The sequence below is a fragment of the Mustela erminea genome, chromosome 2 (assembly GCF_009829155.1).
Source record: "Mustela erminea isolate mMusErm1 chromosome 2, mMusErm1.Pri, whole genome shotgun sequence".
NCBI classification, from domain to species: Eukaryota; Metazoa; Chordata; class Mammalia; order Carnivora; family Mustelidae; genus Mustela; species Mustela erminea.
In genome coordinates this window covers 37,896,946-37,924,823 of record NC_045615.1, presented here as the reverse complement: position 1 = coordinate 37,924,823, position 27,878 = coordinate 37,896,946, and the positions used below count along the sequence as shown (strand labels likewise).

At 38.7% G+C, this 27,878-nt stretch overlaps 1 protein-coding gene across 4 annotated transcripts in view; it reads left to right on the top strand.

Moving 5' to 3' along the window:
* Positions 1-27,878, top strand: part of RXFP1 (relaxin family peptide receptor 1) — a 100,142-nt gene that overhangs the window by 17,451 nt on the left and 54,813 nt on the right. For all 4 annotated transcript variants that reach the window (XM_032332674.1, XM_032332677.1, XM_032332676.1 and 1 more), the window contains one exon: positions 14,318-14,455. In XM_032332674.1, the coding sequence (XP_032188565.1) occupies positions 14,318-14,455 (138 nt within the window). The remainder of the gene's footprint in view (positions 1-14,317; positions 14,456-27,878) is intronic.

Genomic DNA, 27,878 nt, shown 5'->3' with positions numbered 1-27,878 from the left:
CCAGGGTCCTGGGAACAGGTCCCCACATTGGGCTCCCTGCTCAGTGGGGAGTCTGCTTCTCCCTCTGCTCCGCCCCCTTGCTCATGCCCTCCCTCCCTCTCTATCTCCTTTGCTCTGTGCATGTGCAGAAATAAATAAATAAATCTATTTCTTTTTAGATAAACTAATAAATAAAATGTCCCTGATAGTATAAGTGTTGTGAAGAAGAGGAAGGGGGAAAAAAACAGTGTAATAAGGTAGCCACTAGCAAAGAAGGTAAAGAGACTTGAGTTAGAGTGATCCCAGTTCCTGCAAGGCACGGATATTTATGCTGAAACCTGAGCTACGAGCAATAGTCAGGAAAGACCCGGGGAAGAACAATCTGGGCATCCAGGTGGATAGAACAGCTAACTCAAAGACTCTAAAGTAGGAACAAACAGCCCATCGAGAGGAAAATTAATATGGCTAAAATTAATTGAAGCAGGAAAAGTGTAAAGAAACTAAATCAGTAAATAAGAGTGGCTCACTCATGTAAGGTCAAAAGAGGAGGGTAAAGAGTTTGGATTTTTATCCTAAGAATAATGGGGTGACATTATCAGTTTTGAAAGAGGGTATTTTTGTGATCTAATTTCTTTTTGAAAGATCCCTCTGGGTAATATATGGAGAACAGGTTAAAGAGAAGCAGGAAGTCTAGGTGAGAGACAACTGCAGCTAAGGAAAGACGGTGGCAGACCCTATGAGGGGAAGAAAGAAGCTGAGATCAGAATACATTGGCACATTCAGGATAGCAGTGAAGAGAAAGTCACCAGTCCTTGCTAAAGGATCATAAAGGGAGGTGAGGAACACAGAGAAAGAGAATCCTTTATCCCTAAAATATGAGAGAAGGCAAAAGGAATTAAAAGAGTCAAAGATAGCTGAGGGAATTTTCTTTTAAAGGAAAGAAGAATATGTAGGAAAATTGCCATGTGAAGTATAGATTCTCTGTTTAGTCATTCAATTCTGGAGGCATGATGCTTTCCCTTACCTGCCACAGATGAGCATCCAACCCATTTATCAGTCTAATGAGCTGGTACAGATGGGCAGGTCAGCAGGCAGCCACTCAGAGGGAGCCCAGCTGGCAACAATCATACTAGAGTATGACCAAGGAAGAGAAGACGAATCCTTTCTCACTATCTAACCTGGTGACCTGAATTAGTAACCATCTCCCAGTATAGGCTTCAGCTTAATTTGAGATGGCAGCCTGGACAGAAATAGGCAGTCACACAGTCAACAACACAAACAGATACCCACAGAGAGCCACCTCATTAGAAACCAATTGTGAAAGGTTTGAGGGTGGGGTGCCCTACAAAAGATTAAGGAGAGTATTAACTAATTCCTGATAGACATCAATAAGAAAAGAAAGATATAAACAATATCTACTTGTTATCAGGAGGTCTTAGCATCAAAGTGGGGTACATGTGACTCTTAGCATCTCGACCAATATTTTAAGCCCATAATGCTTACACTTTCATGGATCCATGATTGATTGGATGGAAGAGATTCTATTAAATATATTCTAAGCACAGTTGCTTGTTACAATAGACATAATCTGGAAACTAAAAACAATGGACTTAGAAAGAAGGGAAATTTGCACATAGCACACGTGACTTCTGTGAAAAGCAGTGAAGAACAATTTCACCTCCATTAGCTTCATCTAATCATGCCAAAAAACCTGGGAGGGAGACATTACGTATACCTGTGTTCTAGAAGAGGAAACTGAGAAGTTACAAAACCTGCACCAAATTCACAATGGCGCAACTAGGAACTTCCAAGAATAACTCCCCCAAACCCAGCAGCAACCACACTTAGCCTGGGCTGAGAACACGCAGTGCCCGTGAGGGGAGCAAGCCTTGAGGACTGCCGTTGTCTGAGGTTGAGACAATTCTAAGGAAAGGCACAAGCAGGAAAATAGTCAGATTTAAATAAGCCTCTTTGATTTTGCTAAATAGTAAGTAGCTATATGGAAAAGCATTAAAATTAAGTCCATGACGGATGTTATTAACAAAATAGCCACCATGGGAATTCTAAAAAGGAAGCAGTGGTTACTCGACCCAGCCTGCAGACATGCAGTCAGTCAACAGTCAGTGGTGCCTGGAATAGCCCTGCAATGATATTCAGAGTCTTGCCTTTTATATTTCTCCCTCAGAGGTAATAGCCCCACTGCGTACCTTGAGACATCTATGTCATACCCAATTAAACCCTGTCCAACTCCCATGGTATATACATATGCCTTTGAAATTGTCCTTTGGGTTAAAGATGGGAAAGAAACTAGACTCGGAGTCATAAACACACAGATGATACAGAATGACAAATCTTATAAACAATATGTCTGGCATTTAAAGTTGTTTATGTCTCACAGCCATAATTCTCAGAAAACCTAAAGCATACATACATATCTCTCTCTCTCTTTCTCTCTCTCTCTCTCTCTCACACACACACACACACACATGGTGTCCAGGTAATTTCATATAATTGTGTGTGTATGTGCTCAAATCCCAGCCAGAAGGAAGGTTAGATATTCTTCAAATAACAAACATTTCTAAGTCTGGGAACTTGACAAAGCTTTTAAGCTATAGTAATTTTAAAAGACTAAGATATTTACCAAACTATTTCAAATTTTGGAAAAATTTTAAACCTATATAAAGATGACAAAAGCAGTAAATGAACACCCCTGTACCTTTCACCTGGATTCACCCATTATTAACATTGTCTCACACTTGCTTTCTATCTCTTATCAAACATACAAATTTACACATGTTTTTCTTGCTAAATGATTTGAGAGTAATTTGCAGACATCATGATCCTTCTCTTCTACTAAATAACTTAGGCTGTATCTCCTAAGAATTATGTTCTCTTATCCCCCAAGCAATGATGACATTCAGAAAAATCTAACACTGATAAAATCAGACTATCTAACATAAAGCCCATATTCATATTTCAACAATAATCTTATGACCTTTATAGAAAAAAATTATTTTTTTCCTAATCCAGGCTCCAATCCAGCATCACACCTTGCATTCAACAGCCACAGCTCTGTCTTTAATCTGAAGACAATGACGTGAGTTTTGAAGAACGTTGTTCTGTAGAACATTCCTTAGTTTGGGCTTGTCTGACTCAAGGGTGTGCTTTTATAAATATCTAAAATAATACCTTTCTTTTTTTTTTTTTTCAAACACAAGACTGTTAAAGAAGCTGTCACAGAAATATACCAGAGGAAAGCTATGTGCTATGCTTAGGGGCTTATTTCCTGTTAAAATGTCTCCTCATATTGCATCATTTTATCTTTAAAATAGGGCTTGCAGAACTCCGTTTCCATATCTCACTTGTTCTTTTCATTGTTCTCCGCCAATTTTCAAACAAAAACATCACACTTATCTATCCTGACTGACTTTCAAAGTCATTTCTTTTTTTTTATTTTAAGATTTTATTTATGTGACAGAGATAGAGAAAAAACATGAGCAGGGTATAGGGAGAAGCAGGATCCCTGCTGAACAGGGAGCCCAAGGCAAGGCTGTACCCCAGGAACCCAGGATATTGATCCCAGGACCCCTGAGATCATGATCTGAGCCAAAGACAGATGCTTAACTGACTGAGCCACCCCGGCTCAAAGTTACTTCTGGAGCCTTAACCTAAGCCTACACTTTGCCTTCATCTGTTGGCAATGATTTTCATTTTCCTAGGTTCCCTTACCTAGAGATGCACTCATAGTTCTCATGCTCCCCTCCAGGGTAGGGAGTCTACATCACTATTTTCATCAATCCCCTCTGCATCAGAAATGCATTTGAGTTGCCCCAAAGGGAAAGATCAAGCAACAATGGCTTAAATAAATAAGGGTTTATTTTTCTCACATGAACACTATCAGAAGTAAGTGCCTGCTGACACTGTATCAGCTGTTTGGCCATACCATTAGAATCTCAAGCTCTTTCTTTCACTCCACCATCTTTTGTACATTGGTTATTATGTTAAACGGTTATTTCCTAAGGCATGCCAAGATGGCTACCGTAGCATGAGACATTAAGTCCATGCTCAAAGATGACATGAAACTCCATCTCTCCCCTTTAATCAAGAAGGCAATAGATTTTCCAGAAATTCTGCCAAGAAGACTTCTACTTCTCAGATCTCATTGGTAGGAATTTGGTCACATAGCCTGCCTAACAGCCAAGGCAGCAGGGAATGCAGGAAATAGGAGTACCATTATTGTTGAGTCCTGCCATCTAATTTTCCAGTACTGAATATATTGTCACCACTGGGAAAAAAAAAAAAATGGGGAGGGAGGATTCCAATATGAAAGGGAAGGGGGAGATAGATAATGAGTAGACAACTAGAAATTCCTCTATCTCCTCCCAATCACTGTTTAACTGGATCCATTCTTTACTTCTCAATTTCATTCTATATTTCTTCTTAATTTTTGTCATTTATCTTCTCTTCCTAGTACTTCCCCTTGAAAAATGAATTTTCAAACATTTTTGTTAGCATTTTATTTTCCACTCAGAATCAAATAATATTACAACAGCTGGTACTGTCTTCTCTCTCAACATGTGGGGAAACCTGAAATCCAGCAAGAGGAAGTGATTTGTCCACATTTGCCCATCAATTTGGAGACATACCCAAGAATAAAACATAACTCCACTGAACATCAGAACTGACATTAAATGGTGCATATTTGTCCACTTGGTTCTGTTTGGTTCTTCTTGCCTATATCTTGGCCACTTAAATATAAAGTTCTCCACAAGGATTCATCAATTCAGTTGTTTATTTATGGAAACTTCTCTAAGAGGAAAGATCATGGGAATTGTGTTTCCCTTTTTCTTTTTAATTTTTTATTTACTCTCTAAATATGAAGAAAGGAGAAACCAGGGTAATAAGTCATTGCCTTCATTGGTAATCATTGTGCCATATGAACCATGAGTTTGAATTTATAAAACTGCCATCTCCAACACACCTGCCAAGAAACAATAGGAAAATGTCTACTTAGATGCATTATGTTCAAATTTGACCTTGTGGGGAAATATCCAGGATAACAAAAACATAAAACACCCTGATGAAATAGTCTCTCTTCCTTGTACTGGAAAGATTTCAAAAAGAAACAGATCGCCCAGAATAGAAGTCAAAGAGGAAGTCAGTCAGAAGGGATAATTGACCTTGATCATGAAGGGTAAGGTTTAGAAAAAGAAGATATATAGGGATGCTGTCATAAGCCACAAAAAGGAAGGCTGAAATATAAATGACTTTTCCAGGGGCTCACAAGCAGGTCAATACGGGGGATGCGTTGAGGCACCGTGTTAAGAATACATGCTCTGAAGAGAGTCAGACCTGAGTCTGCATCCGTTCTGCCACTTACCCCTCCTTCGATCCCACACAACTTACTCCTCTATGCCTTACCTTCTAAACTGCAAGGTCATGGTAATATTAGTAATTACTTCATGGGATTGTCATGAGGATAAAATGAAGCAAGACATACGAAATGCTTAGCCTTGTGCCTCACACAATGTAAGTGCTAAGAAGCATGAAAGAAAGAACTGCAGATCGGAGAGAAAGATTAAAGTAATGGATTCTTAGGTTTAAAAAACTAAATTATGACGAGTTGTGACCTCTTTGACTATAAGGCTAAAAGTGTAATCAAAAGGAAACCACTAAAAATTTATTACCTGGACATAATATAATACAGACTGGAATCTGTTGAGACAGTAGGAATGGAAATACGGTGCTGAATGAAAAAGCTATTAAGAAATACAACTGCCCTTGATTTAGGGTCTCTATTTCTTGGCTGCTTCACTAGAGTAATCAGTAAAACTGACTGCTGTCCTACCAGTGGGTAGGAATAAAATGTGCTGGTTGGATAGTCAAGACAACAGTTTTGTCATGATTTGAGAAATATGCTAGAAATGCATAAATAGAGAACTCAGAAACCTTGGCTGCTCTTAGTGTTGGGAAATATGTGCATCCATTCAATAAATTCTTTCTGAATACTTATTATGGCAGAGTACTAAGCCCTAAGAAATGTTTATAATGACATCTCACCCAGCTGAAAATCACTTATGCTGGAACCTCAAAAAATTTTCATTCTTAAAAACCATTTAAAAAACAAAAGAAGAGGAAGGAAATCTTGTCCTTTTTAGGCCCTTGTTCCATCTTTTTGCGTCTTCTTCAATTTCCTTCATAAGTGTTCTGTAGCCTCCGGTGGGAGGGGCTTCGGTCCACTGCTGGATCCTTCACACAGGAGACCACACCACGCATGCTTTGTTCCTGGTTCTCTATCTCGTCGTATCTCTTGGGGAGGCATCTGCTCCCCGACGCTGTCCTGCAGTCTGCTTCACAGGGGTCAGTCTGCATCTTTCTCCTTTCCCTCATGAAACCTCTCCCAGGCGACTGGCTCATTCCTGGCAACTTCTGTCTGCTCTGGGGAGTGCTGTAAATTTCAGGATGCCCTTCCAGTCCAGTCCAGGACTTCATAAAATAAGATAGTGTGAAAAGGAGCCCTCCGGTCTCTATCCTGAAACACATCTCCGTTTTATTTTACTGAGGCTAACCCATGTGGTGGGGGGGTGAAAAAAAAATCATAGAAGTTTGTGATCTCTTTACTCACCCAGCGCATAATTTCCTACTATTTTTTGATCTTCCCTCCAGATTATTTGGTCCCAGCCCAAGGGAATGGAGGTTCCATCCAATCCATTCCCTCCTGTCTTCTGATGAATCCTTACATCTTTGGGAGGCAAGAAAATTACCTCATCATATGCTAAATCTGTCAAGGTGCTACCAGAGAAAAAGAAGCAATAGGATATATACTTTTTTATTTTTATATATTTTTCTCTCTTTCTATATATATGTGTGTGTGTGTGTGTGTGTGTGTATACACATATACATACACACATACATACATAAGGTGATTTTTATGTTCATATTATTTACATATATGCTCATATATATGTATGTGTATATGCATATACATGTATAGATTGATAGATATAGAGTGATTTATTGGATTGGCTTACTCAGTTGTGGGCTCTGTCTGGTCAAGTCTAAAATTCACCAGGCTAGAAACTCTTGGGAAGGAACTGACACTGTGGTCCACAGGTGGAATTTCTTCTTCCTCAGAGAAACCCAATTTCTGCTCTTAAAGTCTTCAACTGATTGGATGAGACCCACCCACATTATCAAGGATAATTTCCTTTACTTAAAGTAATTGTGGATGTTAATTCCATTTACAAAATGCCTTCACAGTAATGCCTAGATTAGTACGGAATGAAAAACTGGGTACTACAGCCTAGCCAAGTTAACACATAAAACTAACCATCACATATGCATTCTCAATCTGTGGTTTATGTATAAATTTGATGTTCTAAATTCTCCACACTAATCAGCCTTTGGAAAGTAAAGAAAAAGAAGTGTCTCTCCTCAAAATTCTGGCTCTTGCAGGGGTACCTGTGTGGCTCAGTCAGTTGAGCACCCCAGTCTTGGTTTTGGCTAGGTCACGATCTCAGGGTCATGGGATCAAGCCCCAAGACCAACTCCGCACTTAGCACTGAGTCTGCCTGAAATTATTTCTCTCCCTTTTCTTCTGTCCCTCTTGCCATGATCTCTTTCTCTCGCAAATAAGTAAATAAATGTTAAAAAAAAAAATTGTTGCCTCTTGCAGTGGAAATCCAGGCTTTCAATAATAATGTTTCATCTAAAACTTTATAAGTTAATTCCAGTAGGAATGTATTTCTTAGTTCTCAGCAATGAATATCACTGAAATAAGTGAAGAGCCCATGCAACAAAAAATTTCAGGAAAGGAAGAAACCTCAACTATTTTTTTCAAACTTTATCCCACCAAGCTCTAAGACCCCACAAATAAACTAAGACTCTATTTTCTTTCTCCAAATTTTTATTTAAATTCTACTTAGTTAACATATAGTGAAATATTAGTTTCAGGTATAGAATTTAGAGATTCATCACTTACATACATTGCCCGGTGCTCATCATAACAAGCCCTCCTTAGTTTCCATCACCCATTTGGCGCATCCTCCTCCAAGGCCCCCCACCTTTCCTTGGCAACCATTAGTTTGTTCTCTACAGTTAGGAGTCTGTTTCTTGGTTTGCCTCTCTTTTTTTTTCCCCTACATACATTTTTTTCTGTTTCTTAAGTTCTACATGAGTGAAATCATATGGTATTTTTCTTTCTCTGACTTATTTTGTTGAACATAATAATACTCCCTAGCTCCATCCACTTTGTTGTAAATGGCAAGATTTCACGCTTTTATATGGCTGAGTAATAGTCCATTGTGTATATATACCACTTCTTCTTTATCCATTCATCAGTCGATTGACATTTGGGCTCTTTCCATAATTTGGCTATTGTTGATAATGCTTCTATAAACATCAGGGTGCATGTACCTCTTTGAATCAATATTTTTGTATCCTTTGGGTAAATACCTAGTGGTGCAATTGCTAGATCGTAAGTTACTTCTGTTTTTAACTTTTTGAGGAAACTTCATACTGTTTTCCAGAGTGGCTGCAGCAGTTTGCATTCCCACCAGCAGTGCGAGAAGTTTCCCCTTTCTCTGCATGCTCACCAACACCCATCATTTCCTGTGTTGCTAATTTTAGCTGTTCTGACAGGTGTGAGGTGATATCTCATTGTAGTTTTGAGTTGTATTTCTCTAATAATTAGTGATGTTCGGCATCTTTTCATGTGTCTGCTGGCCATCTTAATGTCCTCTTTGGTAAAATGTCTATTCATGTCTTCTGCCGTTTTTTAATTGGATTATTTGGTTTTTGGGTGTTGAGTTTGAGAAGTTCTTTATATATTTTGGATATTAAACCTTTATCAGATATGTCATTTGCATAACGTTCTCCCATTCTATAGGTCACCATTACATTTTGTTGATATTTTTTCTTTTGCTATGCTGAAGTCTGTCCATCTCCAGTTAATTCAATTCACCACATATTATTCAGTTCCAATGGTTCACATTTGCTTTTGTTTCTCTTGCCTCAGGAGACATAACTAGTAAGAATTTGCTGTGTAAACCAAAATTTTTGAAAATAAAATAAAATTTATTGGAAAGATATTAAAGACATGAGCTTAATAAAAATATAATATATTTTGCTTAGTTTTTCTAGGTTCTTTTATCTTGGTTTTTATGAGAAGTTATTTTTTTTAATTTTTTATTTTTTATTTTTTATAAACATATAATATATTTTTATCCCCAGGGGTACAGGTCTGTGAATCGCCAGGTTTACACACCTTACAGCACTTACCATAGCACATACCCTTCCCAATGTCCATAACCCCACCCCCCTTCTTCCAACACCCCTCCCCCCAGCAACCCTCAGTTTGTTTTGTGAAATTAAGAGTCACTTATGGTTTGTCTCCCTCCCAATCCCATCTTGTTTCATTTATTCTTCTAATACCTATGGGAAGTTATTTTTAACGGTATGTTCTTAGGTTCTCCTAGGCTAATGATACAGAGAGGGTGTGAGTGAAATAGAGCATGAACTATTAAACTGGTAAGAATGAGTAGATAATGCTAATGAAAATTCTGTCCATCTCCAGTTAATTCAATTCACCACATATTATTCAGGTCTCATTCATTTATTCATTCATTCATTCATTCAAAGTATTGGTTGCCATCTTATACTACCATGCTCAGCACAAGAAATATGACCACGATTTGAAACAAGTCTCCCTGCTCCCAGAATGCTAACAGAAGAGACATACATGGACAAGGATTACAATATAGTGCAACAGGAGGCTGTTGAAATGGGATAGGTGCAAGATGCTGAGAAAACAGAGAAATATATAATCCAGCCTGGAGAACAAATAGAAGCTTTCAGAGGAAGGTGATATGTGAATCCTAAAGAAAATATAGGATATTGGCAAGTAAATAAGGAAAACACACTGCCTACTTTTTTTAAGATTTTATTTATCTATTTGACAGAGAGAGAAACAGCAAGAGAGGGAACACAAGCAAAGGGAGTGGGAGAAGGAGAAGCAGGTTTCTCACTGGGCAGGGAGCCTAGTGTGAGTCTCAATCCCAGTACTCTGGGATCACGACCTGAGCTGAAGGCAGACACTTAACGACTGAGCTACTGGCGCTCCAACACACTGCCTATTTACTGCCATTTTCTTGGTAGGAAACAGCAATGTGCATGACACATTTGGGGACTGCAAACAGTCTGTCCTTGGGTCAGTTTTGTGTGAGGCCTTAAGTCAGACTGGAATCAGGATAGGCAGCGATAAATCATAATTCTTTGTTGTTGTCGTCGGAAGAATGGTGTGTTTGTTTTAGTTGGGAAAACGGTATTTTATTTTTTATTCAAGTATGATTAACATTATATGTTTATTACTGCCAGGTGTTCAAAATAATGATTCAACAATTCTATATATTACTCAGTGCTCATGATGACAAGTGTAATCTTTTTTTTTTTTATTATTTTAAGAGAGAGAGCACACATTCATGGCAGGGTGGCGGGGGAGAGTGGGAAGAAGGAGCAGAAGAAGAGGGAGAAAGAGAATCCCAAGCAGGGTCCACACCCAGCACAGAGCCTAGGCGCAGGGTGCAATCTCACGACCAAGAGATCATGACCTGAGCCGAAATCAAGAGTCAGACACTAAACTGACTGAGCCACCCAGGCGCCCCACAAAATTGTTTTCTTAATCCCTGCCACCTAGAGAAAGGTGTAATTCTTGGGAAACAAAATTTAATTTATCTGGAGCAGTGTAAGTTATGAGAAAGTCATAATAAAATTTTAAAATGAGAAACTGGGCAGGGGCGCCTGTGTGGCTTAGTTGGTTAGGTGATTGCCTTCAGCTCAGGTCATGATCCTGAAGTCCCCGGACTGAGTTCAGCATCCGGCTCCCAGATCTGCAGGGAGTCTTCTTCTCCCGCTGACCTTCTCCCCTCTCATACTCTCTCTCTCTCTCAAATAAATAAAATAAAAAATCTTTAAAAATAAAATAAAATAAAATGAAAAACTGGGCAGAGGCAATATCTTTGAGAGCTGTTGAGCACCTGGATTTTGTCAGGACAAATTATTTGGGGGGGAGGGCTATTTTTTTCAACTTTATTGAGGTATAGATTAAAATTTTTTTCAAGAATTTTTTTCTGTGTATACACAATGCACATATTTCAAACTCTCAAATTTGAGTTCCAAAATGTCCTTTTAAATAATACCTTCTTTTAAACATCTGTTTCATTATTCATAGATTCATGGAACTAGTTCAAGAGGCCTGAAAATGTTTTGTGGCTGATTTTCTTTTTACTTTTGGCAGAATATACTTAAGTCATCTATCCAGTTTTTCGGAACCTTCAGAGACCGTCTTAGTAACCCAATCCATTGTTTAATAATCCTTGTAGTTAAGAAATTATTCCTTCTAACTACTATGAAAGTCCTTCCAGGCATTAGTGAACATAATAAGGTGCAGCCACTTTCCCAATTGTCAAAACAACATCAATCCAAAGATACAACAGCTGCACTGGTCCCTCTGGCAATGTCCATCTACTTCTAAAATCTCTTAAAATCAACTGGAAAGTCTCCACTAGAAGACGAACAGCCACTGAGTATTAATCAAGTAATCGATTGCCTGTTCTGCAAGTGAGCTCATGTATTAGTAGTCTGCAAGCATGGAGTGCTTTCCCATTGATTTTTCAACAATGCTGAGTCCTGGGTTTCTCAACCTGGGCACTACTGACATTAGGATAGATAAATCTTTGGGGGAGACTTCCTGCGCATTGTGAGATATTTACCAGCATCCCTGGACTTTATTAGATGCCAACAGCAGCCTCCCCCAAGTCATGATGATAAAAAATAAAAATTTGATCCATTTGATCCCTAGGGTACAGTAAACAAATCATTCTTGATTGAGAACCACTGACCCCATGCTACCTTGTTTCAAAAGGTCTAAAGAGAGCTAACTACTATTACAAATGAGATGTTTGATCTATGGCTAAGAAACCAAATTTTCACACATTTGAATTGACTGTGAATAACTTCAGAATATTTTTATTATTAAAGGAGTACTCACTTTATGGGGCACCTGGGTGGCTCAGTGGGTTAAAGCCTCTGCCTTCTGCTCAGGTCATGATCCTAGGGTCCTGGAATCAAGCCCCACATCAGGCTATCCACTCCGCAGGGAGCCTGCTTCCCCCTCTCTCTCTGCCTGCCTCTCTGCCTACTTGTGATCTCTGTCTGTCAAATAAATAAATAAAATCTTTTAAAAATATATATTTAAAAAAGGAGTTCTCATTTTAAAAAAACCAGTCCAAATTTTCTTGACGATATAAACTGCAAAGTAAAATCTCCTGTTTATCATGCAATTATTGGTCCCATTTCCCAAAGATGACCACTGTTGATAGTTTGCTGTGAATACATCAGCATTTAATAAACACAAATATTATATAGCCTTTATTTTATATAAATAAGATCAAACTATACAGACTATTATTCAACATACACATGTGAATATATAGTTCTAAAATTGCCCCATGTATTGAACAATCCTCTGCTATGACTTATATTTTTGTTTTGTCTTCAAATATCTTAAATAGTTGTTGGCAGTCATCATTTAAGATAGAAATTATTTTTTAAAATAAATGGACTTGAGGCATCTGGGTGGCTCTGTTGGCTAAGCACCTGCTTTCAGCTCAGGTCATGATCTCAGGGTCCAAAATAGCAGCATGAAATCACAGGCAGGTGTGTCTAGTTAAAACATCTTCAAACAGTAACTGTGGCTCAAGGCTGACAATTCATCAAAGAATTTTTCTGAAACCCTTGATTTTTATTTTTTTTAAGCAAGCTATATATCCAATGTGGGGCTTGAACCCATGAACCCTAGATCAAAATTCTCATGCTCTACCAAATGATCCAGCCAGGTGTCCCTGAAACCCTTGAATTTTAAATTTTTTTCTTAAGAAATTAATAGAATATCAAAAGTCAGTATCAACACAGATTAACCTTATTTTATATATACTTGAAGTCTCTGAAGTGTGTGGTATTCTACCAGTGACATTCCGTGGTTTACAAATCCTTTGACTTCATTTAAATCAATATGTTGAAAAAATATTGATAATTTTAAAATAACTTCACATGTGAGAAAACTATTTACAACATAGCTCATTATTACATAGATTTAACTATTTTCTCCTTCAAATGATATGCTCTGAAACAACTAAGTACAGTCAAAACCTAAGTACAGTCAAATTTCTTCTCTATAAAAAAGTCACTTGTCATTATTAAAATGTTCTGCTGCACTTACAAAGAAAATACACACCTTTATTCTTTTCGTGTCTTGATGACAGATTACAAATACTTTTTTTAAAAAAGTAAATGTTATTGACAGTTCAAACTATTCTGTTCTTATTTCTCATAATTGACAGTATTCTAGAAAGTTCCAAGCATGTACAAACTTGATAAGAATAATAAGCAACAGAATTATATTTGGAGTCTCCAATAATCTTTAAAGTTTATATAAATCAGAGGTTTCAAAGTGGTATAGTTAACTTATATCCACAGAAAACCCACATATGGATGTTTATAGCAACTTCATTCATTGTCAAAATTTGGAAGCAATCAAGACGTCCTTCCGTGGGTACATTCAGACAAAGGAATATTATTCAGTACTAAAGAGACATAGAGGATCTTAAATGCAAATTACTAAAGTCATAGAAGTCATAGGAAGACATAAGAAGTCATAATAGAGGACCCTTAAGTGCATGTTACTAAGTGAAAAAAGCCCATACGGAAAGGGCAGGAAACTCATTTCATTCAATGAGGTTTGCGCAAAATCTTGCACAGAGCCTCACACGTAGGCATTATCTAATCCGTGAGTGAGCAGGCTCATGTACTTTCCTGATGTTCTCTATGACTTCTTCCTCTAGTATCAGACCAATCTTCATTCTGGGTAAGAACTTAATAAATTCCTAATTTTTTAAATGGCTGGCTGGGGGATTTTTGAAAAAGAAGAAGGGAATTGAATAAACCTGTAAAATATGGCAGACATTTCATGGAAAAAGAATTGAGGTGGGCGAACGAAGAAGAGGAGGGTGGGGCTGGGGGTGGACATTCCACTTGGGAAACAGCGTGAGAAATGAGAAAAGGCAAAGAAAGGAGAAGCCTGGCATCTTCTGCGGACATGGGAAAGAACGTCCCAATAGCATGGAGGTTCTTGGAAAATAGTTGGGGTCAGGCTAGTAAGCAATGTGGGGCTCCCCTATAGAGGGCTGTACCTGCCAGAATGAGACGACAAGTTTTAGGATACCGGAGGAAACCGCTCTTTTACATGTTTTTGTATTAACCTTCTCTCCTCGTTCCTCGTCAGTGGTTCCTGGGAGTGGGCAGGATGTCAAGTGCTCCCTCGGCTATTTCCCCTGTGGGAATATCACCAAGTGCCTGCCTCAGCTGCTTCATTGCAACGGTGTGGACGACTGTGGCAACCAGGCGGATGAGGACAACTGCGGTGAGTGAAGCGCCCATTGTCACCACAGGACCCTGGGCTGAAGCACCGAAGGTGAAGTCGCTGAGACATCTCCTAAGGAGGAAAGAGAAGGGGAAAGAGAAAACTAAATCGAATTACAAAATAGGTGTCACTTAATGAAATCTTCCCTTTCTTTTATTAGCTTAAAATATCCATTCTTTTCCATGTAGTAGTCTCACAGCCAGAATTTCAGGAAAGTGGTGAGTGTGCACAATGGTTAGGGTCTTTAACCTGCAAACTGGTCCAGTTAGCATCTTCCCGGCAGAAGCGTGTAGAAACTGAGAATACGGGCTCTGGAGCCAGACTTCCGGGCTTGAACCCGGGTACAACAAGAACCAATGATACGATACAGTCTTGAGAATGTTTTTTAGCCTCTGTTTGCCTCTGTTTCCTCGTGTTAGAAAAGGGTTTGGAAACTGATCCTACACCAAGAGAATTTGGGAAGATTATATAGGAGGGATTGGAAGAAAGCAGGCATACAGCAGGTGCTAATTAAGTATTCACAGCTATTGCCCTTTGTTATCTTTTGTTTACCACGGTTCTGAAGGACAAACGAGACCTCCTCGAAAAGAACAAACCATAAGTCCAGTTTGCTTATTATTTAACCAACAATCATATTTATAATCTCATAAGACCAAAAAGTAGGGCTTCTGGCCTGCTAGAATATCTGGAAAACTTGGCTTTTGGTAAGAATTTTGTTGAAATTTCTGAACCCTCAAAAACACAAATTAATAAAAGAACTTCGGTTGGCTGGATTTGATTCACCAGGAAAATGAACTTTGGTTAATAATGTAAAATAATGAGATTTCTCACTCATGGAGAAATAAGGTGCTGTTTTTGGAGGATAAAGACATGCATAATAATTTTAAGTGCTGCATAAATAATACACTGAAGAGGACTTGATGTTTTCACTCCCACAAGTAGTAGAGACTTTTTAAGGCACCACTTTGAGGGACTTAAACTTCTCACTTTGGAACATCGTCTCTAGGTAGTGGAGGTTAACTTAAAACACACTTTCTGAACTGGTGAGCTTAAGCTAAAATTGCCCTTGATTTCGGTGACTATACATAGGTTTTCTTTTTTGAAAATATATTTTTAAACACATAAATATAAAATATATATAAATATATATTATATATAAGAATATTAATATAAAATATATATAGTATATATTTTAATATATAATATAAAATACATATCCTATCTTGTTAAAATATGTGAATACTGAAAAATTTTAAGAAAAATAAAAAAGAAGTGTTCTGCCCATTGCCAGACACTTTCCTCTCAAGCTTGGAGCAGTTCAGATAGAGAGAGTGGATTAAGAGCTTGCCACCAGGGACGCCTGGGTGGCTCAGTGGGTTAAAGCCTCTGCCTTCAGCTCAGGTCATGATCCCAGGGTCCTGGGATTGAGTCCCGCATCGGGCTCTCTGCTCAGCAGGGAGCCTGCTTCCTCCTCTCTCTGCCTGCCTCTCTGCCTCCTTATGATTTCTGTCTATCAAATAAATAAGTAAATCTTTAAAAAAAAAAAGAGCTTGCCACCAATGGAAATGTTGGTAGGAAGCAGGAAAGAACTTGGAGGGACAGAAAATTCACCACCAAAAGTAGTTTCTCAGTGAAATAAAGCTTGGGAGCTCTTGCTTTAGTGTCAAATTTAAAGAAATCAAGTAACAAAAGTAACAATCCTCAGAGTAATAATACTTAGTTACTCAAGTTTTTCAGGATTTACCATCCAGCAAATTCAGGTAGAGGCACTATGACCCTGGAGTGTGAAGATCAGGTTCAGGAAATCTAGGTTTCATTTCTCCATACGAAGAGTGTGAAAAGGGCTGTTTTCGTCTCTGTAAAATGAGAATGATAAAAGTATCTGTGTCCACCCAGTCTTGGAAAGATTCAGTGAGATCTTGTCTATAGGATGCTCAGCCCAGTCCTTGACACATAATCAGCATTCAGTAAATGTTAAGTTGTGTATCGGCGAGCTGTTATTACATACTTAGTGACATAAGAAGTAATCATTTATTTAGCTGGCCCTTCTGTGGGTCAACAACCCAAGCTGCGCAGTTCTCAGCTCAGTTGGATTTTCTCATGCATCTGCGGTTATCTGTGGATCAGCTTTGTTGTCATTCCTGGGACCTCGGCTGAGATAACCAAAGTGACTCAGCTCCAGAGTAGTTCTCCCGCAGGCTAAGCCACGTTTATTCTCGAGATAGAGACATGGCACCCAGCAGTGAACTGGAAGCATACAAGCACTCCCAACACCTAGTTTCAAAAATGGCACACTCGCTCCCACGTCCATGCCAAAGCCAGTCACAAGGTCAGCCGCGTTTCAAGGGGTGAAATGGATGCCTCCCCCTGCTGAGAAGAGCTGCAAAGTCACGCTGCCAGGGTCTTGGGCAGAAGGAGGGCAGCAACTTCTGCAAATTCTACTACACGTGTTATTATCATTCCCCCCCACCCCCACACCGCAAGCACTGGTACTAACTCTCAGCGACTCAGAAGCCCCACCTGATGACTTTAGGAAGTCCTGTTAGTTAAACAATTTAAGTATTTCTAGGAATAACCATGGTTTGTCTACTTACTTATTAAAACAGCAGCTCATATTTGAAGGAATGATATTTGCTTTTGTAGTTTTATGTTTATATAAGTGGATGTGTGTGTGTGCATGTGTGGGTGGGGGGGTGTGCATACCTCCTATTGATTATGGGATAGTCAGGAGGTGGATGAGATTTCCCACATCTCCTGAAAATGTAATTATAGTTTATTTGCATGGGGGGGGGGGGTGTTAACTGTGTAGATTTGTATATTTGCATCTCAATTATGTTAGTTATCCTGATTAATTATCCTGGTGAATTTTTAATAGAGAGAATATAACAGGGAAAATATTAAGGCCTATTTCTTTATACATAGAATTTGAATTCTGATGACAAGATTGGGCTTAACCTTACGAAAACAATATAAATCAGAGCAAAAATCTGGTTGGAGACGTATCTGTGCATCATGATTTCTTCTTTTTCCACTTCTTTGAATTTTTCTTCCTCCCAGTGTTTTTTCAGCTCTCTGAGGATGTGAGGGCCATGCTCTCTCCTTCCATCTCATCATTGCCATGTCTCCCCACTTCTATTCTGCCCCTGGAACTGTCTCCATCCCTTTTTTCACTCTCTCTCAACTTCCCTTTCTATTTCATGCTCCTCTTTTCCTCTATTCTTTTCTATCTCAAACCAAGTCATCACAATATTCGTAAATTAGGCTTTAATTATCATTTAGCTCACTTCATTGAGTTTATAAACTGGTTGTTTAAAAGATTTTAATATCTCGGGGCGCCTGGGTGGCTCAGTGGATTAAGCCGCTGCCTTCGGCTCAGGTCATGATCTCAGGGTCCTGGGATCAAGTCCCGCATCGGGCTCTCTGCTCAGCAGGGAGCCTGCTTCCCTCTCTCTCTCTGCCTGCCTCTCCATCTACTTGTGATTTCTCTCTGTCAAATAAATACATAAAATCTTAAAAAAAAAAAAGATTTTAATATCTTTACCTCCAAAATATAAACCCCAAGCAGATGCTTTTATTCTTTTTTTAAGATTTTATTTATTTATTTGATGCAGAGAGAGAGAGCAAGTAGGGGAAGGCAGGGGAGAAGCAGGCTCCCCACTGAGCAGAGAGTCTGATATGGGACTTGATCCCAGGACCCTAGGATCATAACTTGAGCTGAAGGCAGCTGCTTAATCAACTGAGCCACCCAGATGCTCTGCTTTTAATTTCTATATAGTACTCAATAGTTACCTGCTATCCGTACTGCACCTTTGGGCTTTGTATCCCAGGATAGTGGCTTAGATTTTATGGTAAGTAGACTCTGAGGTTCAAGAAAATCTTCAGAGGGTTCTGTGAATTGCCTGGAAACTATAAAATGCTGTATATTTGTGCACATATAGATTTTCAATGAAAACAGTGTCCATAACATCAGGTTTGCAAAAGGTTTTAGTTTTTAAAAAGCAAAAAAGATTCCTAATCCCTGCCATTGACTAAAACAGATTCTCCCCAAAAACTATTTAATCCTGAGTTGGATTCAATTTCCCCCAATTAGCACTCCAAATTCACTCATGTAAAATTATTGTATTGTCAGTAATTTACAAAAATAATCACAACAACAATAACGAATATTCTTTACCTTTTTTGATTTCTCTTTAAATAGAAATAGAAGGGCGCCTGGGTGGCTCAGTGGGTTAGAGCCCCTGCCTTTGGCTCAGGTCATGATCCCAGGGTCCTGGTATCGAGCCCCGCATCAGGCTCTCTGCTCCTCTGCTTTCCCATCTCTCACTGCCTGCCTTTCTGCCTACTTGTGATCTCTGTCTGTCAAATAAATAAATAAAATCTTTTTAAAAATAAATAAAAAGTAAAAAAATAAATAGAAACATAATTGCTAGAAGATTCTCAACCAGGCATCAGAAATTTCATGCTCAGATCCTAGAAGTGCCTCTTTCTATCTGTTGTTACCTGGGCATATCTTTTTTTGGCTCCATCCCATTTTCCTTATTTGTGAAATCAGAATAATGTAAATTTGTTGTCAAAAGTAAGTGAATTGCATATATATGTGCAATTCATTTAACTTTATTTATATGTGTGTGTGTGTGTGTGTGTGTGTAAATGAATTTACAGACCAATTTCCTGCAGTTCAGATTATTAATCCCTATATTCAGTAGTTACTCTGGAGTTCACATCTTTTTAATTCAATCCCAGGCATTGTTTATATTTGATTAGACTTCAAAACAGGGAAATACTGGTCTGTGTGTATGAAGGGAAGTGTGAAGCAAGTTAAGTCAAAATAGTATAAACAATCTGTTCTGAAAGTTTTGCTAATTTGTTGTCTTAAGGACCTCTGACATGACCAGGGAATTCATTCATAAAAATAAAATATTCAGGTCACAGATGAAATAACTCAAGTTCTAGCTATAGGTGTATATAAAGACCTTAATCTTGGCATATGAAAATGAACAGCATTTTGTTTAATCAAAAATACTAATTACCAAAAATACAAGTGACATTTGAAAAGAAATTAATATTAAAATTTTTTATTAGCCCAAAAAGAATATGCTATTTTAAAACCTCCTTTAGGGGTGCCTGGGTGGCTCAGTGGGTTAAGCTGCTGCCTTCAGCTCGGGTCATGATCTCAGGGTCCTGGGATCGAGTCCCACATCGGGCTCTCTGCTCAGCGGGGAGCCTGCTTCCCTTTCTCTCTGCCTGCCTCTCCGTCTACTTGTGATTTCTGTCAAATAAATAAATAAAATCTTTAAAAAATAAAATAAAATAAAATAAAACCTCCTTTATTCACCATTGGCAACATTTGAAAACCCTTAAGTCCAGTTTTGGAAATAAGGGTGAAATCATAATCTCTTCTTATGGAAACATATCTATGTAACAAATGCTATGTTAAACTATTCCCGATATTATTTCAGAAATATATCTCTCTGGAAATTCATGTAGACCAGCAGATCTCCCAGTGTTGTTCTGGACCAAACCCCTCAGCATTAGCCATGAAGTTGTTAGGAATGTAAGTTCTCAGACCCCAGCGCAGCCTGACTGAATCAGAAACTCTGCCAGTGGCTCAACAATGTTTCTGCAAGTTCTTCAAGTCATTCCGATGCACACTAACCACATTTTGAGAACTACTGGCCTCTGCCCAAGCGAGCAGAAAATAAGAATGCATGTGAAATAGTAGCATCAGTAGAAATAAACTAGAATCAAGGTTTCCATACACTATGCCAGCGTGCTCACTTGCTAACAAACGAAAATCATTATTACCAAATGTGTTCATTTCCATAAGAAACTCTAACACTGTTTTTTGTTGCAGTCATCTAGAAATACCAAAAAAAGGGGCACCTGGGTGGCTCAATGGGTTAAGCCTCTGCCTTCGGCCCAGGTCATGATCTCAGGGTTTTGGGATAGAGCACCGCATCAGGCTCTCTGCTCAGGGGAGAACCTGTTTCCCCCTCTCTCTCTCCACCTGATGCTCTGCCTGCTTGTGATCTCTCTCTCTCTGTCAAATAAATAAATAAAATATTTTTTTTAAAAAAAGAAAAATTAAAAAAAAAATTGAACTCTGGTCAAAACCTCAACAATGGTCAGCTGACACATTGTTGCTGTCCATGAGTGAGTAGGCTGAAACATCCCACGAAAGGTAACAAAATTTTACCACCACCTTTAGGACTCTGGTGATAAAAATGATGAAATGCAGTTATTTCTTTTGCATCTTATTACTGAATTCCTTCACCAGCCATGGGTTTTTTATTTTTCTTCTCATTTTATAGTATTTGTATTCCCCTGGCTGTTAGTTTTTAAGATATTCATGTTTATATTCTGTTTAATGCTAATTAAATCAAGTCAGAAAGTTGGTTTTCAGAATATGTAAAACTCGTGCATATTTGAATAAACAGCATTAAGTATATTTATGATCACATAAAATACAGTATCTTAACATATAAGTAAAAGAAAAATCCACAGCTAAAATTATTTTCAGGGGGATCATTTACGACTTAACAGTATATTGCCAAATAAAAAATCTTCTTGTAATGGAAGGTGGTGACTTTTCCTTAATTAGATCTTTTAAAATATATCCAAAAATATGCCTCTAAACTACTTAACATTGACACCAATGATAACTATTAAAGAGGAAAAGTAAGTCCAATCAAAATAGTAGTAATAAAATTTAGCAGTTACCAAAAAAAAAAAAAAAAAAGCACCACTAAATAAATTTAACTGATTCCCCACATATTGAGCTGGAATATGAACTAAATATATTTAGGAAAAAAATAAAACATTTGTATTATCACAGGCATTTTAAAGAAGCACTCTGATTTGACTATTGAATTCCCAGTTTTCTTTTAAGAAATAATTTCTTGATAATGGAATAACTTACTAAATACAAAAATAAAATTAAATGTCTCAGTATAAAAAGAATAACACATCTACTCAGTGAACATTTTTCATGGACACTGTGAACAAAAGCAATAGATTTAAAATTTTCCGTTGCATTCACAAAAATCCCTTTCTTTCTAAAATATTTGGGCAATACAAAATTTTTTAATATTTTATTTTTATTTATAACAGAGAGAGATAGCAAGGGAAAAAACACAAGCACAGGGGTGCTGGAGAGGGAAAAGCAGGCTCCCCACCGAGCAGGGAGCCCTATGTGGAAACAGATCCCAGGACCCCGGGATCATGACCTGAGCCAAAGGCAGCTGCTTAATAACCAAGCCAACCAAGCGCCAGCAGCTCCCCCCCCTTTTCATCTGTCTCTTGTTTGATATATCTTTCAAGGAAATATTTACTATTTTTTAGAGCTCCTGGACACAGGGAACAAAACATTTGTCATATATTTGTAAAAATCAGTTGTACCATTTTTATAACTTTGAGCCTGACTTTATAAACTTCAACATGGAAATGAATAATTTTTTCCCTGAGTTATATTATACCATTTGATATAATTCTCATACAATTTTCATATGCTTTTGCCATGTATCACTAAACCATTTTTCTTCTTAGAACCGTCACAGATGCAATCAAACAGGCTAGAGACCAAAAAAATTTTAAAAAAAAAAGTCTTAAAGAATCATTAGAGCAGTATTTGTTGCAAGAATAACAAACCAAAAAAAGGGGGACCTTTCACTTTTTCAGCTAAAACTCTCAGATACTTGGGAGAATACATCTGGGTAAACACTGAGGGAACTGGATTACAAAAAGGTGAGGACCCTCACTGAGAAATCATTTATGTCCATTTTAAGTGGAGTGCTAACTCAGTAGTAAAAATTAAATATTAAAGTAGAATAAAATTCTCAGATACTATAGCATTTATTCACTATCTCTACATTCTTATTTAAAAAGCACTCTGCATTTCCAGATTAGAAAGTTGCTTGCCGTCCTTCTTTTGTATTATAAGCAGATGGTCATACAAAGAGGACTCCCCACTGAAGTTATGTCCACCGACCTCATCCCCCTGTCGGGGCCCAGTTGAATTACTCTACCATAAAGACCCGAGGTCTGATGTCGCCCCTCTGTAGACTCCTTCTTTGACCATTCCTCACTTTAGCAGAGGACAAGGATGTCTACAGGAAAAATGGTGAAGACGTTTGCTATTCTGTTTCCATGTTAGTATTTCTATAATCCACAGGGGAAATAGAAATCTCTTCTAATACATTTTGAGTGTTATAGTAGGCTAGTAACTACTAAAAATTTATGTCCACCTACAACCTCAGAATGTGACCCTATTTGGAAATAAGGTCTTTGCAGACATAATGAAGGTAAAGAGTTTCTGGTTTCCCCCAGCTTCTGCTGCCTAGGGAAAAGTAAGGGCAAGAAGACCCTTCCATTCTCTCCCTCTCTCGCCCAGGTATCCTGTGCAGATGAGGAACAGCAAATCCCACCCTTCTTTTTTTGTTTTTCCAAATCTCAACCCTCAAATATAGGCCTTTGAAAATTGAATGCTTAGAATTTGACTCCTTTCGTTATCTGAAAACTTCTGCTTGCCCTTTCCCCAAGGTAATGAAAGTGGAAAATTTTAGCTTCCTGCCGTAGGAAAAAGGACAGAGAATGCAAAAAATTCAAGGGAAGGAAAACTTTGTTAATACCCCAAAATATTTTCCTGTCACTGGCTTCGTGCTTCCTAACCTATGAGAATTAGATATACAGTAATTTATTTATGAGTGTGATGGTGATGACATATATTTTTAAAATTTTAAAAAGATTTTAAGAATGTTTAAAGTGTATTCAAGGACTCCTTTAATTTTTAATTGGGCCTGAATTGAAAATTCTGGAACATCAAATATTCCTTCATTTCCTAAATACAGGTCTTCATCCAGTTGTCAAAATGATGGCAATGCCAAGCATGTAGAACTTAGCTTATTTTAGAATATTCCATTTAAAGTTGGTGGCTAACCTTTTTTAAGGTTAAAAACGCAAGAGAAAAAATGACATGGATAATGAGTATGTGTTAATACATAACCATGCATTGTATGTTCAAGAATACCTGGTTTTCGGGGCGCCTGCATGGCTCAGTGGGTTAAGCCGCTGCCTTCGGCTCAGGTCATGATCTCAGGGTCCTGTGATCGAGTCCCACGTTGGGCTCTCTGCTCAGTGGGGAGCCTGCTTCCTTCTCTCTCTCTCTCTCTCTGCCTGCCGCTCTGCCTACTTGTGATCTCTCTGTCAAGTGGATGAATAAAATCTTTAAAAAAAAAAAAAAAAAGAATACCTGGTTTTCTATTTCTCATTCTCAAAATAACATTGGAAATACCTAAGTAGCTGAACCTTTGACTTTTCCATACAGACAAACCTCAGTTTATTTTTTTAAGCATTTATTTAAATTCTAGTTAGTTAGCATACAGTGTGCTATTAGTTTCAGGTATACAACACCTGCGATTCAACACTTCCATACAATACCCAGTGCCCATCACAGCAAGTGCCCTCCTGAATCCCCATCACCTATTTCACCCATCCCCCCCCCACCTCCCCTCTGGGAACCATCAATTTGTTCTCTAGAGTCAAGAGTCTGTTTCTTGGTTTGCCCCCTCTCTCTCTTTTTTCTTTTTCCCCTTTGCTCAACAAACCTCATTTTTTTTTTAAGATTTTATTTATTTGTCAGAGAAAGAGAACAGAAAGGGCACAAGCAAGGTGGCAGGCAAAAGAGGAAGCAGGTTCCCTGCTGAGCAAGAAGCCCAACGCAGGACTTGATCCCAGGGCCCTGGAATGATGACCTGAGCTGAAGGCAGACACTTAACTGACTGAGCCACACAGGCGTCCTGACAAACCTCAATTTAACCTCAAGTTTGTTTATCCAACAATGCTTAGCACTGTTTGGGTTAGCTTCATCAAGACTTCCATCTCAGGACACTTCCTAGTAGATAGGCCACAAAGGACAGTTTCTTCAAGTGCATTAATTTCCTTTAAAATGGGCCCAGGGTAATATTACACCCCTTAATTTCTTCAGAGTTGCCTCCAAAGACATTAAGGCCCTACGAAGAGGTTAATGCATTCTGTCCAGCAAGCTACTATTGTCACATAGTTAGCTGGGAGAACTGCTCTGCCTGGCCAGCCGGAGTCCAGAGGTTTATTCTAATGGCCCAGGGCACATTTACATTGGGGATCATTACTTTCTGAGAAAAAGATTCTCCTTATGTGCCAAGAATGGATGCTGAGAATTGAGTAAATGTCTAAGAATCCAGAATGCTCACTTTATGTAAATCCAGACTTTAAAATTATTCATTCATTCATCAATCAGCAGGTATGCTCTGTAACCCATAGTACTTATGCCTTCATTTTTTTTTTTAAGATTTTATTTATTTATTTGACAGACAGAGATCACAAGCAGGCAGAGAGGCAGGCAGAGAGAGAGGAGGAAGCAGGATCCCCACCTAGCAGAGAGCCCAATGCTGGGCTCCATTCCAGGACCCTTGGATCATGACCTGAGCCGAAGGCAGAGGCTTTAACCCACTGAGCCACCCAGGCACCCCACGCCTTCATTTTAATAAAAGAGGAAGACTGTTCAGAGCAGCATCCTTATATCCTCCTTTTGCTGACCTCCTCTCAGACTCAAGTCCCTTAACTTTTGATTATTCAAAATCCAAATATCAAAAGTACCCAGGAGTTCAGTGCTGAACTGTGGGAACTGCAAATCTGTGGGAACTCTGGGAAGCCAGCTCTCAGAACTAACTGCAGCACTGTCCCCGGGGGCTGGTGAGAGGCGTGAGAGTTCTGAGTGAAATGCTGACCTTGTAGGTGAGTCCAGAAATCTGCATTGTTAACAATGTAACAGCAGATGAACATCACACTCATTAACATTTTGAAATGATTCACTTCCCGATGTACAGACAATTTTATTGCTGTATTTGGAACACTTAGAAAGTGATTAATGAGTGCAGAGCAGTGGTTTTCAAGCTTCAGCAGATCAAGCTTCTTAAAACCTACAGGGCTCAGCCCCATCTCCAGTTTCCGATTCAATGCCTCCGGAATGAGACTCAAGAATTTCCCTTTCTTCCAAGTCCCTAAGTGAAGCGGATGCTGCCGGTCATGGAACTACATTTCCAAAACCAGTGATCTAGGCATACTCTTTCTTGTGCAAATGCAAAAGCAAACACTTTCCAAAATGTATGGCATCTTATAACAAGAATTCAACAAAATTCAAGATACTTTTTTAACGCCTGCCTTCTCCTTTCCTCATGCCAACACGCACTATTAATCCTAAATGCCGATATAGGACACAGCATTTCCAAACATATTTCACCACAGAGCTCTCTTCTCATGGAGAATCCCAGGAAATTATTAGAGGGAAGCCTAATACAACACCATAGCAAATTAATGTATTCAAGAAACTTGACCTGGGGCTTGCCCAGTTGGTATGTGACTCTTGATCTCGGGGTCATGAGTTCAAGCCCCACGTTGGGGATGGAGCCTACTTAAAATAAATAAAAACATATTTTCAAGAAGAGAGAGAAGAAAGAAAAGAAACTTGGACCTTTTGATTAGCATCCAGACCTCATCCCCTGAACTCCCACCCCTGTCCTGCACCCCATGCCAGGAGAATCTGAGAGCATGGGCAGGGGAGGTGCCTTTGTTGGGAATTCTAACTAATGTGTAATCTACTTTTCCATAAAACTAAATTATAACAAATACTTGGTGCAAGTGAAATAATGTTTTAATATTTCCTGTGCCACATTTTAAATATGTTAAAAGTACCTCTAAAGTCACTGAAGTATATTTAAAAATGTGTGAAGTTTGTAATATTATTTCCTACTATACTCCCATAAGGAGATAAAATACACATATAAATAAGCATAGTATGAAGCAGATTATAGTTAGTATAATAAGACAGATAGAAGCAAAGTGCCCTTAAATGAGGGACCATTTGCATTAATCTTATTTAGTGCTAATACTGACCTGTACTGACCAGATAAATCAGAATGTCCAGTAGAAGAGCCTGGAAAACTGTGTTTTCAGTAAATGCCCCAGTTCCCAAATTTTATTGTAGAAGAAGAGACTGGGTTTTCTCTGAAGTGTGTTTGAGGATAGAACCTCATTCATTCATTCATTCATTCATTCACTCAGCAAATACCTACTGGCCCAGGCAGCATGTGCCACCAGATTTTTCTTGGTCTGTGTCATTAATTTTTATCCACACTATGTTAAATAACAAATATTCAACCGAATAAATGGATCAAATTGGCTTTATTTAACAATTCATGAATCAAGCAGCATCCAAACTCGTAGGTAGAAAGAAGCTCTGTTGAGCTGTAGAAAAGAAAACGTTTCTAGGGCGCCTGGTTCCGTCATTAGGCATCTGCCTTTGGCTCAGGTCATGATCCCCAGGTTCTGGGATCGAGTCCCATAACCAGCCCTGTATCCAGCCCTGTGTCCAGCCCCACATCCAGCCCCACATCCAGCCCCACATCAGGCTGCCCGTTCAGTGGGGAATCCACTTCTCCCTGCTCCCCAACCCCAGGTCCCTCTCCCTCTCCCTCTGCCGTTCTCCTCTGCTCCTGTTTTCTCTCTTTCTCAACTAAATAAATAAAATCTTAAATCTTAAAAAAGAAAAGAAAAGAAAATGTTTCTAAAGGCATAGAGGGAACCAAAAAAGGGAAATTATTAACAAAGAATGCATTGTTTTAGGCAAGGATGCCCTCCTAAGAGAAACAGAAGGGGTTTATCAGCAGATTACCTCCTAGGGCTGACCCGGAAATTTCAGGTTGGCTGGTTCAAGGTCACATTCCTAGGGCATTCAGACTGCATTTAGGTTAAGTATTAAGTCTTCCATTTGCTGATGTGGGGGATTAGCACCAGTGATACCATTTGGGGCCTGGTGTCTCCTTTTTAACACTAGCATCATTACACCATTTTTTTAGTAGAAAAATCACTTTTTTAGTAAACATATATATCTGTCATCATTGCTACTCATGCAGCAATACCAACACATAGGGCCCCGTAATCCCTACCACACTGTTCTTTGGGGACAGTGTTATTACACTACCCTGCAATACCTCAAGAGAAGTCAGAGAATCAAACTTCAGTGGGATCATTACTCAAGTGTGAAAAACCATTCTGCGGACTGCCCCAGACATCCTTAAAAATGAAGGAATTAAAATATAGAAACACATATACCAAAAGCTGTTTTCTTAAAAATGTTAAATTTCCAACTTTGCAATTTTGGCTACACTTCCTATGTTCTATGTTCCTGCCTTCTGGTGGGAGGAAGTAGTGGGTGGGAAGAAGCAAATGCTTTAGGAAGGCGGAAAGGAGGGTAGAAGCTAATTACTAAAAGGCTTGTGTGTTTGAAGATGTTGTGTTGAAAAAGAGATCTCCCCGGAAAAGATATGTTCTATCTTGGGGAAGTATAAGCAGTTTTGTCCTGTTTCTTTCTGCATTCAAAAATTCCCAG